At 33.0% G+C, this 13,056-nt stretch overlaps 1 protein-coding gene across 1 annotated transcript in view; it reads left to right on the top strand.

Moving 5' to 3' along the window:
• Positions 1-13,056, top strand: part of LOC143912931 (G-protein coupled receptor Mth2-like) — a 139,918-nt gene that overhangs the window by 32,237 nt on the left and 94,625 nt on the right. The window contains exons 4-5 of the mRNA XM_077432396.1: positions 4,738-4,923; positions 7,361-7,439. Of these exons, the coding sequence (XP_077288522.1) occupies positions 4,738-4,923; positions 7,361-7,439 (265 nt within the window). The remainder of the gene's footprint in view (positions 1-4,737; positions 4,924-7,360; positions 7,440-13,056) is intronic.

The following is a 13,056-nucleotide window of genomic DNA, read 5'->3' as shown; positions in this document are numbered from 1 at the left end:
TATTTCGTGTGTGGATATACTTACATACATACGTATGTATGCATGTTTGTATGTATTATACGGTATTAAGTCACGCACGTTTATGGAATAAATAGTTCGCCCCGCGAGCTAAATTGAAATTGAATTCGATATACCTGGAATGGCAAACTGAAATTTGATAGTCCGTAATCTCGAATTTGATTTTGCCGAATTGTTGCGGAGCCGCAGATAGTATGGTCCTGGAAAGTTTCGAGACAATCAACTTTATCGTTTATGTTAATAATTGTTTGAAACGAGCGAACGAACCGTTTTATTACCACATAGCGTTCGCTCAAATATAGCAATAAAACAAAATTCCAAAATCTTCCATGGAAAATTTTGTTTATACATATGTATATGTATATTATAGATTTATCGTACATGTTATTATTAGTTTATTTTTAAGGGCTTGAAACTTTGTTTACTTGAAGTTTGATGTGATATCATAGTATGGAAATTTTATACCTATATTGTATAATTAAACTCTTGTGGAGGAGTACGTGCTGAAAAATTTCCGCGTAAAAGTTTCCTCAAAATATTCAGAAATTCTAAAAAGTTTATTATCAAAATTGTGAATATTTTAACTGTGAATACTTTGCGTTGTGGAAATTGTTATCCAGTTATTTGTTGTCGAGTATTCGTGAATATAATGAAAAATACGTTAAGCGGTCAAAAGCGATTGGAAATTAAACTGCCCAACTTGACGGGTTTCCTTGTATTCACAAGTTACACCACTTGACTCGGAAATGAATCCTTATTGAATAACGTATGATTTGCGTTTCCCAAAACGTGGGAGCATTATATATATTTTACATTATGTATATTGGTATTATAACTTGTATGCTGACTTCATCAATCTTTGATAAATTGTTGTTTTTCCCATGTCCCAAGTATTTGACAGCGATATACTGATTTTTTTTTTTTGTAAAAGTAAACATCCACATTCACATATTACCGTCAGAGATCTTAACAAAATGGCATTTCGAAGGTATACGTGTGTTATAAAGAGTCAAAGAATTCCCTGAAGACAAAAAGCGAATCGATACGTTTTCTCATTTTACGCTCGACGCCGATTTTCGCCGTCTTGCCGAATACATTTTATATCACATTATATAAAGCTTAAATCTCTTCGTCGGTGATTTTCGGATTAACTTCTACTTCATTTAATGCTTTCAAATTACCGGTTTGATAAGCACATTATTGAAATGCTGAAATATTTAAATAAATCCATTGAAAAGTGAGTTTACATATTTTATATGTAGGAATGATGGAATATTTTTTGGAATTGAAAAATTGCAAACTTTAGGATGTCCCGTACTATATGAAATATTTTCTATGTAAGTTTCTGTGTGTCCGAATTTTCAAAGTAATCTTCTTTTTTCTCCAATCTTTCAATAACATACAAAAACTCATCTATCTTCTTCGCCGAGAGGCAATAAAGCGAGCTTTCATCCGTCCATTAAATTATAGCCTTCATTTTTTTCGTTATTTTAAATTCAATATTATGTTTAATTTATTTAAAGTGTATTCTTTTTTTGATTTAATAAATGCTGTTATTATTACGTTTTTATAAATTTACATACTAATTGTTACAATTCCGTTTAATATCCAATATCCTGCTTTATTATAAATTGATGTTTTGAAAAAAAAAATTATCGGATATTTCGATTATTATATATATATATTAGAATTTTCATCACGTATCCGAAAAAAATTCTCTATTTTGCAAATCAGAATATAAAAAAGGATCCTAATCAACATATCAAAGACCTGGGAATTATTTCGAATTTCTTTACATTAAAGGATTTACAAGATGAAATAAAACAAAATGTGATCATAAACAAATTTCGAAATAGAATTTTTATCATCGGCTGATTTACGTATGTTATATATACATACACACATGTAAGTGTATAAAAATTATGAAATTTCAGGTTTGGTAATGTTACCTTAAATTTTGATTAAGTTTGAAAAATTCATATTGAATCACCACGTCCTTCGGAAGAAATAAATTATTTTTTATTTGGAGTGATTCAAATTGGTATGCATATAGAATTACAAATCTTAGGATTTGTGGCTTTGGGGCTTCTCAGGATTTATAACTGACCCTTTGTATTAACCATTTGCGTTAAATGAAGCGTTCAATTCGAATAAACGACTGCGATTTAGAATGAATTTTTATATACATACCTACACATTTATTTTCGATCTTTATGAAAATCACATTTGTTTCATTTCTTATTTCAGTAGAAATTTTTGAGTTTAAAAATTTTAAAAGTGAGAATTACGCTACACATTAATCACTTTCAAGAGTGAGAATTAATCGTATTGGAGTTGGACATGAGGGATGAAGATTTATATATCTAATTTTAATTTGAGGTCCTCATAAATGATAACCATCTGAAGATAGGACACAATAATATACAGAGCATTTATGTAGAATATGTATGGGCGGATATTAGCGACAGCTGCAAATCAAGTTGAAGTGAATTAAATTTGCAATTTTCCATTCGGCCCTTTGTTCCCCTTTTGTTTTACGGCGACGAGGATTTCCCTTCAACTCGTTGAACCTTTTTAGTTCGCGCCGGTCGGGCTTCCATTGTTCCCAAAAGGGATTTATTTATTCGCAGACGTATAGGCGGTACCAACGACCATACCTCCATAAATTTGACTTCTTAAATCTGGATAAATAAAATAGGGTAAAAAAATAATATAAAAGACGAAGACCACCCTCGCCGACCTACGTACAAACTATCGTGAATTTTCCGCGGTGAGAATTTTCCGTTACTGTGATGAATGATTGCGGCCGATTTGATGGTAGAATTTTTCTCGATCGCCCGAGGTGTCAACGCGTCTCATAGAGAAAACTCTTGAAAGGCTGTTAGGGCTTGCGATCTCGAAGAAAACCGGAGGAAGGGAAAACTCGAGCTTTTATCGCGGTCGTTACGTGCGATGTGAATATTACATAGCCAAAAGGGATATCATTCAAAAGCTGAAATATATTTTTATGATAAGCCAAGACGTCACAATATAACATATAATATAATGTTGTTCCCTTTCAGATACGATTAAGTATTTAAAAATATGAATACATAACAATATAAATACATATTTATAATATAATATATATACTAGAAACGAGAAGTCCGAAAAAAGATAAACTGAATGATAAAAACAGCGCGTATTTGAAGTGTCCATTATTTAGCAATTTAATAAAAAAATATTTAAATTAATTTAATATATGGAATTTGTTCACTTGTGATTCAATGTAACGATGTATCATTCAGTTGATTTTAGATTTAGAGGTATATAATACATATTTACAAATGCAAATTTATTTTTAGAACAAAAATGATATTATCCATATGATACGTTTATTTAATACTTGCTTCAATATCGCTAGCGACTGTGCTGGACTCCAAGCGTCCAGTTAAAAATGTGTATTTTAAGTTAAAATAATGCAAAATCTGCGAGGTTAATTTTTGTAATTGGCTATAAAAATCATTTTATCATGCATTAACCGACGAATACTTATATAAAATGAGCGAAAGACATGAAAAAAATGACGGCTGAAGCAGAGCTGTCATTCCAGGTGGATATCATTCTCACACTGAACGTTGAGTGCGGCGCGTACTGAATTCCACCTCTCTCACATCTGTGAGGCTCGTGTATATGAGGCTTCCCGCGAAAATAATTATTTCTGTTGATATTGATCAATGTTTTTATTTCGTAATGACATCATTCGGTTTTAATGAGGAATATATAAAATATGAAGATCCTACATTTAGTGCATTTGGGTTAGTGAAATAAAATAATAGTCCTGGTCACTCACTATCCATCACAGTGCGACTAATGTTTAAAAATAAATAATTTTGTCAAAGTAAATACGCTTAAGGAAACAGCCTATGTATATTGTCCTTATCTATGTAAATATTCCGATAAAATATTTTGTAGTGCTATAGACGTTACAGTGTTAGATAAAAATTGTAACGGTAAAATTATGATTTGGTTCCTATTTTTTTTCTTCAATTCTTTTATGGTATAAGATTGCAAAAATGCTACTTTGGAAGAGTCACGTGAGCGGAAAAGATATGAAAATACAAATACTTAGATGTACTGGGAATACTTCCGCTTGATTAGACATGTCTTTCATATTGTGTACTTCGTAAACGACGAGCCATCTATCAATAAGACTCTCATTGTACAGAATACGAATCGAAAACACAAAATAAGCGGTCGTTGGCGTATTTTTATTTATTTATTTTCCTCTTTTTTTTTTGCAAATCTTTCATTTTGCGAATGCGGATTGTGCCCATCGATACGGACGTTTAAAGTCCTCGAAAGATTCTCTCGACTCTATTGAGGGGGGTTTGGTCCATTTAATTCGAATGCTTCAAAGCTGTGTACATACATATTCAACGTCAAATATCGTTAACGCACGAAAGGACAATGTCCTCGGAGGATGTGGGTGGGGTTTCGGAGGTCTTTTACCCGGTCAAAGTGGTCGGATGGCAAAATTAAAAAAGAGTAAAAGTCGAATGCAAATTGGGCGCTTAACGAGCGTCCAATGTAAATGGTCGCATAATATTTAAAATGCGCATGCGATGTTGAGGTTCGAATTACACACATAAGTGCATTCGAGATGCTGTAAATTTAAGTCCGAGATTACCACTTTCATCTGAGTATGTTTTGTAATGGAGTTTTACTTGTTTTTTACAGTTATGTTGGTGTCTGTGCCCTTCTTGTGCGTGACCGCGGCCGCCTACTTTATAACACCTGAGCTTCGAAACTCTCATGGAAAGTCTTTGGCGACACATTGTGTGTGTTTGGCAATAGCTTACCTGGCTCTGGCTTGCACTCAGCTAGCTGGCCCGCAGTCTAACACCGCTGGATGCTTTGTCGCTGGTAAGATATACACGTTCTGATTTCATATCCATGTAAAACGTTGATTCTGTTTACAGTTATTTATTAAAAGTTAGATAGCGTATGTTGGAGCTGTTTTTTCCTCACTCTGTTATACTTAAATGGGTGTATCTAATTGACGTCGTTGGAGAAAATTTGTATTAATTTTTCTTGTTTTCTTATAGATGATTCAAAACTGCAAGATATCGCCGATACATTTCTTAATACATATACAAAAATCAACGTTAAATATACCTGTCGGTTTATTGTTTTTACTTTATCTATGTGCATAGTAACAATATATGATTTTTTAATCATGCGAAAATTCGAACTCGAGATGTTGACTGATTTGAATCGATCACTGATCACGTTTTCATGATCTTGAAAATATACGTGTGTCTGTATTTTTAAGATTTTTTTGTTACATGTGCGTCATTATCGAATTTTGTTTTTGCCACTTTTTATATTCCCCAAATACATGGATAAAGTCATGGGTTGGTCACATCTGATTTTTTAATATTCAGACACTTTGTGTCTAAATATTAAAAAATATTGAATTTAGACACTTTGTGTCTAAATTTAATTTGACATTTTTAATAGCGGCTTCCGTCCTTGTCCTTGTCGGAAAGCGAACGAATGTTTTTTGTTCGTTTAATACAAACTGATTATTTCAGTTCTGACCTCTTTTGGGGACAGTCTTCGGATTAATTGCGCGGAACAATCAGGCGATACGAGCCCTGAAATGGGGTTTGAGGGCGTGATGGCACGAGCTTTCTGCCCTACTACCATTTGGATGAGGGAGAAGGCGGCGAGCACTCCGCCAGGATGTCATCCTGCAGTTAATTGTTAAAAGCCAGAGTCGGACTCATTATTAATGGGCTCCACACTCATAATTAATGAATTTAATCTTGCCTACTCAACCCTTTGTGAAGAGAAAACACTGAAGGTAGACGAATCCGACGGGGACAGTGGAATGGGGGGGAGGGGGAGGGTGGATGGGGGTAACAGCAGGAACGCAAATAGCTCGGTCCGTATTGTCAAAAAGTCTTGTGTTGTGAGTGACGATGTCGAGTGGTTCGAGTGGTCCACTGTCACCCAGACAACCACTCGGCTTTACTGAGGGATCCACTCGAGATTTATTCGCCCCATTGACGGTCGTCGTCGAACGCCAAATGCCCGAAAGGGTGGCTGTTTATACGAATTCTCTGACTCGATCGTTCTAATTAGATTTCTTCGTGGCGGTACGAAATGAGGGATGGTCTGAACGTTGTGAATAAGAGTCGCATGTGAGGAATTTTCACTTGAAATTGTTTCTGATATAAGCAGGCTAATTAGTTGAAATGCTTAGAATTTCAAGCGTATAATTTAAACCGTATGCTTTTGTCTCAGATATGACGATTGGAGGTTGTTTGAATATATGTATAAGTACATATGTATGTGATTATATGTATAAAAATGTACACATGTGTGTGAGTAAATACATATTTTATTTTATTTTTACATTGATATACATATTCCAGGAAGGCCTAACGGGTAAACCTCATTGCACCTATCTATAAAATTAATTACAAACATTGCCGCATTTTTTATTACATAAATCGCTGCATTTCGAGGGGCTGAAGAACACATATTGCATTTACATATTGTAAATAAATCAAATTCAGATATTTGTGACATAGCAGGTAGGTTTTTGCCAATTTGATGGAGAAACTGTTTCAACAATGAAATCAGATAAATTGGCAATCTCTGATAGGAAATGATCAACTTACAGTCACAAATATCCCAGACTAACCAGCAGCATTAAAGATTAGCATGCTCTCGGTGCTAAAAATAAACGCAACCACCGATTCATACTGCTAGCTATGTTCATATGTTTGCCCGATATTAACGACACAGTTTTCGAATTGGGCTCACAAAATTTGGCATACTGTCACAAGGTACCCCAACTAAGAAACTTAGAGGGTTTCGGAAGGGCTCACAGCCCTGAATCGAAGGGCTTCCATATAAAAACGCCATGACGACAACGGGTGAATATCTTTGTCTTGTAATGCAATATAATATTACAGCCGAATCCCGGAAATGCCGAAACAGTACAACGTATTTATAATAAAACTTAGAATAATGTTAAAGTAAGAGGAAATCATCTCTTTGACTATTAATTTTTTTTCCAATTTTCGAATTTTGCAGAAAAGAGCAGCTAATATGTATGCAATTTTGAATTTGAGATCTGTACAAGTAAGGGTAACGAATTAACGATACATATGTTTCGTGATAATGTGTTATGGTTACGACAACGAAATATCAAAATAGTTAACACGTAGATTTTGATTTACTGGAAAAAATTTCCGGACCGTTTATTGAAAATGTCAAATCGGAAAGTTACGTTTTCCGTTCCGGTGACATTCAGCATAAAAAAATAAATCTTATGATTTTGTTTCAGCTGTCATCATCCAGTTTTCATTTCTCGCCTGTTTCTGTTGGTTAACTCTCGTCTGCTTCGACACCTATCAAAATATCAGGTAAGTTTTTTTTATCCGGTTGTAATACTTATATACATACATACATACATATCAGCATTGGTGATACATATTTATTATCTTCGCTGAAATGTTATCTTATCGTAGAAAAAAATTTTACTAGACCGATCAGATTTTTACGCTTAGTGTGATTTTCTAACGACGCTGTATTTTCATCGATATATACATACATACATACATATGTACAAACAGATAAATACATATGTACGTACAGATTAATACATATGTATGTACATATATATATATTGATACGAATCTGAATTCACTTTACGCTTTGCTTTCACATAGAGTATACGTTTTCCGAGGAAAATGTATACTCTATTTTTCCGGTCGAACATTTTCAACATCGATTCGATGCCACCACCACCACCACTGTCTATGTACATAGTTGCATATAATCGCAGTTTCATTAGTGAAATATTCCGGATTATCCTCGCATTGTCCGGTCGGTCGAACGTTTCCGAATCGCGAACACAATATCATCGAGGGGAGGAAAAACCGGGTAGGGCTCTCTTTACGAACGTATCGCGTCGTTAATAAAACATGACCACTTTCGAATGAAAAGCCAACCACCTACTTCTACCTCTTAACCCCCTCCGACAACCCTGAATGCCTAAAAAACCAGATTCGGAAAAAAAATAGGGGAAAGAATCAACCGAGGTTATCCATCCGGAAAATTGTTATGAATGTGTATCGAAATTGACAGGTGTTTTGTTATTGCTATTTTTTTTTGTTTGATTTTGTTAATGTTGACGTTCTTCGAGATTCACCCTTTAAATGTAAACCACTCAATATTTCATTTTTAAGCTAACATGTATTTCAAAATAGTTTATGGTTAATCATAATACAAATATAAATTTGACATATCGATTGACAATTTTGATTATCTCCAGAAGATTAGAGAATATGTCATATTATATTATTTCGATTCATTAAATGTTAAAACAGGTCGTTGTCAAATTATTTCAAACTTTTTTCGTTCCCACTTTTTTAACAGTCTACGAATACAAATATGTATAAGTATTTTACCACGTTTGGAGTTTATAAATGCTACCAAGTTATATAAATAATATAATGAAGAAAAAAAAACATTTTTATGTATATTTTTTGAAAACTTATATTCAAGCAATAATGTTTTGAGAATTTTCTTCTAATTTGTACTAATATATTTTTGATGATTAGTGAAAAAATAAGTGAATGTTGATGCGTTGGTTGGTTCCATTGTGTAACGTGTTATTTTGACTAGTGTCTAAAAACTTGACATATTTATTTTTAAATACATGTAATTAAAAAAGATAGTTTTTTTCATTGCTTCGTTATCTTATCCTACTTGGATCGGGCTATCCACATTTTCGTATAATAACTCATTGAACCACTTTTTGAATTTATTCTCGTGGTGATTCCAACTTTTCAATGTATACATAGATAAATATCTCAATGTATACGTATAAAATATCGTACCTACATATATACATACTTTTTAAAATTTAACAAATTTGTCTGGACTGAAAATTGATTGCAATAGTGTTCGTTCTAAAAACAACATCGTCAAGTTTGATAAATCCATCAAAAAATATAATTATTTTTTTACATTTAAACATGTGCCTACATATAAAAATAGAAAATATTTTCTTTTCAACACTGCATATCGTTTCATGTGTATTTCAAAGGACGTGTGCGTACGGGAAAAAAATTAATGACGACGTCAGTTCTAAGTCTCGTTAGCAGAAAGGGAGCACGAAAATACATAAATACATACATACATTATTTAATAAATTTGACCTAAAAAAGTTGTAGGTTTATTTAAGTTTTAGCGATTTCTACATTTTTGTTCTGTGTTTCTATGATGTGATGGTTTGCGGTCCGACGCAGCCACTGCATATCTAAATCAAACAACTACGCAGTCTGAATATTTTAGAAGCAAAGTGCGAGGGCGGATGGAGAATGCGAAAGAGATACTTTTTTCGGTTCTTTTCGTCTTGTTCACCATCGTGTCGTATCTTTGTGTTCAAAAATGAAATAAATTCACTTTTATGGACGCTTCCAACAGTCGTAAAAATGAATTTGTGAAACAATTCTCGAGGAAAGCGTACGCTCGTGCAACGTCACTATCGACTACAACCTATATCATACAAAAATTGGCGAATTTGCTGCTTTTTCGCGATGACAATATTCTTCGATTTCAAGAAGTTATTTTTGTTCATTCTTATTCCGATTGAAAAACGAGTAGCAATTTAAAATCATTCAAAAATTGTACCATATAAAAGTTGTAATCTATTGTATGTATGTATTAGAGATTACGAAAATAAAGACTTTTACCACTATCGGTAATACAAGAAAATTTTGGGCACTAGCGCTAGTGTCAGTATTTACCGATATTGATTAAATGTAGGTTAATTATTAATTATTTTAATCATCACTTTAATTAATAATTTTCGTGATTACAAAAGATTTCGTGATTTCAAAATAATGTGTTGAGTCCTTAGCACAGACTTCTAGAAACATACATATGTTTCGCGAGTGTCAAAAGAAAGTAAATAAATTTTTTCGTACTCCCTGTTTTGAAGGATTTTTGTGTAGAGGGATAGTTAGAGCTATTTAATATTATACATATATGTATGTGTGTATGTATTCAAATAATTGTCACGTGAAAGAAATAAGAATCCGAAAAATTTGGAAGCTGACAAATCAATATAGTATGTATTCGAAAATAGTCTCAGGTATACATAAATATGATATATTAGGCATATTTTATATAGATACAACGTTTTTTTCTAAATTTAAAACAATTCAGCTAACTTGAAATATAATATTACATATAATTAGAGGTATCACAGTGCTATCCATTGTTCGGCAAACCTTTAACAATGCATTTACAACCTTTGAACAATACACGGCCCTCTCAGGCTCCGGTGACTAATTATAATATACCGGTATTTCCGGTAACCTATTTTGTAATACCGGTAGTACCGAATGTCAAATTTTCTTTAAGAAACCAGTAAAACCGGTTCTGGAAGTACCAGTATTGGAATTTCTATGTATTTATGTACATACATACATGTATATGTATGTATGTATCTGCACTTAAAGAATAATTGTACTTGGATACATACATTTATTATGTTTAAAACTTATTTTAGGATGTAGAACGATTGTTTGTTTCTATACAAATCAATTTATCCTCGTTGGACTAATTGATAAGTACACGTTGATTTACGTGAGTTTGGTGTGTTCTGGTCTAGATTTATAGCATAAAATTACTACAGGCAAATTCGATCAATCACTTTTATTTCAAAATGAACATGTCAGGTATTTATTGTTGAAATTAAAAATGATGTGAAAATTTTAGCGTTGCTTTTCTTCGCTTCTAAAATCAGTTTTGTATACACTCATTATATTATTTGTAAGTGCTTATTTTTCTGCACACGTTTCATTAATTAAAATGTCACTAAATCGCTTTGGACGATGACACTTTTTATTTTCACTATTCAATTCACGTAATAACGAGGTCGGAACTTTTAGATAAAATACCCCAGAAATAAGTATGAGGTCACTCGTACCCTTCGCACAGCAATAAAATGCCTCATAACAAACACGAACCGATAAGAAACGTGAATAATTCCAAAGCCTTGCCCCTACATATTCCATCCCTATTACATACATATATCTATCTAAAATGTCAAAAAAAAAACGAAAAATATGGAAATATTCACTTTTCGTTTTAATTCGATTAAATTAATTAATCGTGATACAATAAATTGTGATTTTACGCGTTAAATCGACGCTTCAAAACGCCAAGGCATGATTTATGTTCACTTTTAAAACAAATATGAATTTTTTGTCGCAAAACTAATATTTATACGTTCGCGCGGATTAAATTAATTTTGGTAGCTCATTTGTTATCCGTGTGATTGAATAACGTAATCAAAATAAAAGTTTCACGTTGTTTTGAAACTGGATTAACGTCGCGAGCTGTGGATTTCGCCTTTCGTAAAGTGTATTTCGTAGTATTTTTAATTTTATTTAAGAATTTGCGGATTTGTAAGGGAAATTGGATATATTCGTATTTTGCATATCCACCAAGGCGATATTGGATATGAAATTTTTGCTGAAAATAAATAAATACGTAGATAGAAAGGGTGGGTTTGTCTCTCTGTGTGTGTGTTTGCGTGTGTATGTATATTTATGGATACTATGAATGTGTTGTGGGTTGGAAAAATATTCGGCAAATATTTATAGCCTTTGTGAAAATATTTACCCATCCCTCGAGGGGATGCGCACTCGAACAATTTGCCAAGTACGCATAAATTTCTTTTGCGAATTATGGCAATGAGCTTACAAAACTCACATACACGACCGCATAATTTCTTGCGAGCTGTTTAATATTAATATTTATTTCATCGAGATGAAAATACAGATCGTAATGTACACAGTGAATAAACAGAAAAATACGAATTACCTGTTCGTAGGCGATGCTCTTTGCAAAGGTACACTTTCGAAAACAAGAAGAATAGAATCTCTCATTCATCATTATCCTTTTTTTAGTTTTGCAATCTTAACCCTTTGCCCGCGAGAACTTTCTTTAGTATTTTTTTTAGCATTTTTTTAAATAGAGTTTTCAAGCATAAATATAAATACATACATATGTATATTGTATGTTTTATTCAAGTGACCAAATATGTCAATTGACACCTTGAGTATTCTTTTAAATACATAAAATACTTCAAATATCATATTTTGTTTTCATAACGAGTCACGCTAATCTGTCTACAAGCATTTTACGCATGACGTAAATAGCGGTCATCCTCAGGCAATAGGTTCATTACATACTGAAAGTGTGAATCCCTGGGTATAGATGACTTTTAGAAATGTTTTCAGAATATTAACACATAATTTAATTAATTTGTTTGTTTTAAAATTCCTAACTTGATAGTTGATATCTAACTTGATTTCAAGATGCAACAAATTCAATCCACTTAAAGGAGCATGGAATGCTTGGCAAAACGAGGAGAGATAGGAAACGGAATATGTGGGTGAGAAGTATGACAAGGTTAGTGGATATATTGGAGAGAGGGAAGAGATTAAAATTAGAATGGGTAGTTACGTAGCTAGAAGAATGGACGAAAGATGGATAACAGAAGTGCTAAAATGATACCCGAAATAATGTAAAAGAGTGAAAGGAATACCGCAAGGAATATGGGTAGATGAAATTAGGAAAATATGTGGCGTGGGATGGATGAAAGCGTGTTGGAGAGGCGTTCATTCAGAATTGCATGGCGAATGACTGTAGATGATGATGGCAATGATAGTGATGATCACAAAACATTACGTTACATGTGTAATGTACATAATATCACTTCGGTAAGTTTTTCGTTAATTATTAGAGTCAGTTATCACTCTATGTAATCTAAACGTTAATTCTTTTATTTTTTCATTCTAGGTACATATGTATGTACTTAGTATGTGCTTAGCTTAGTATTTAAATATAATATTGTAGCCTATGCGAAAAGGAGCCGCCGTTTTAATTGGTTTTCGAGCCGCCGTTTTAATCTCCAGGCTGAAGTGCAGTCGACTAACAATGGAGACCCCCGAATTGACT

The sequence above is a fragment of the Arctopsyche grandis genome, chromosome 1 (genome assembly GCF_051622035.1).
Source record: "Arctopsyche grandis isolate Sample6627 chromosome 1, ASM5162203v2, whole genome shotgun sequence".
NCBI classification, from domain to species: domain Eukaryota; kingdom Metazoa; phylum Arthropoda; class Insecta; order Trichoptera; family Hydropsychidae; genus Arctopsyche; species Arctopsyche grandis.
This window is presented reverse-complemented; position numbering and strand designations above follow the sequence as displayed.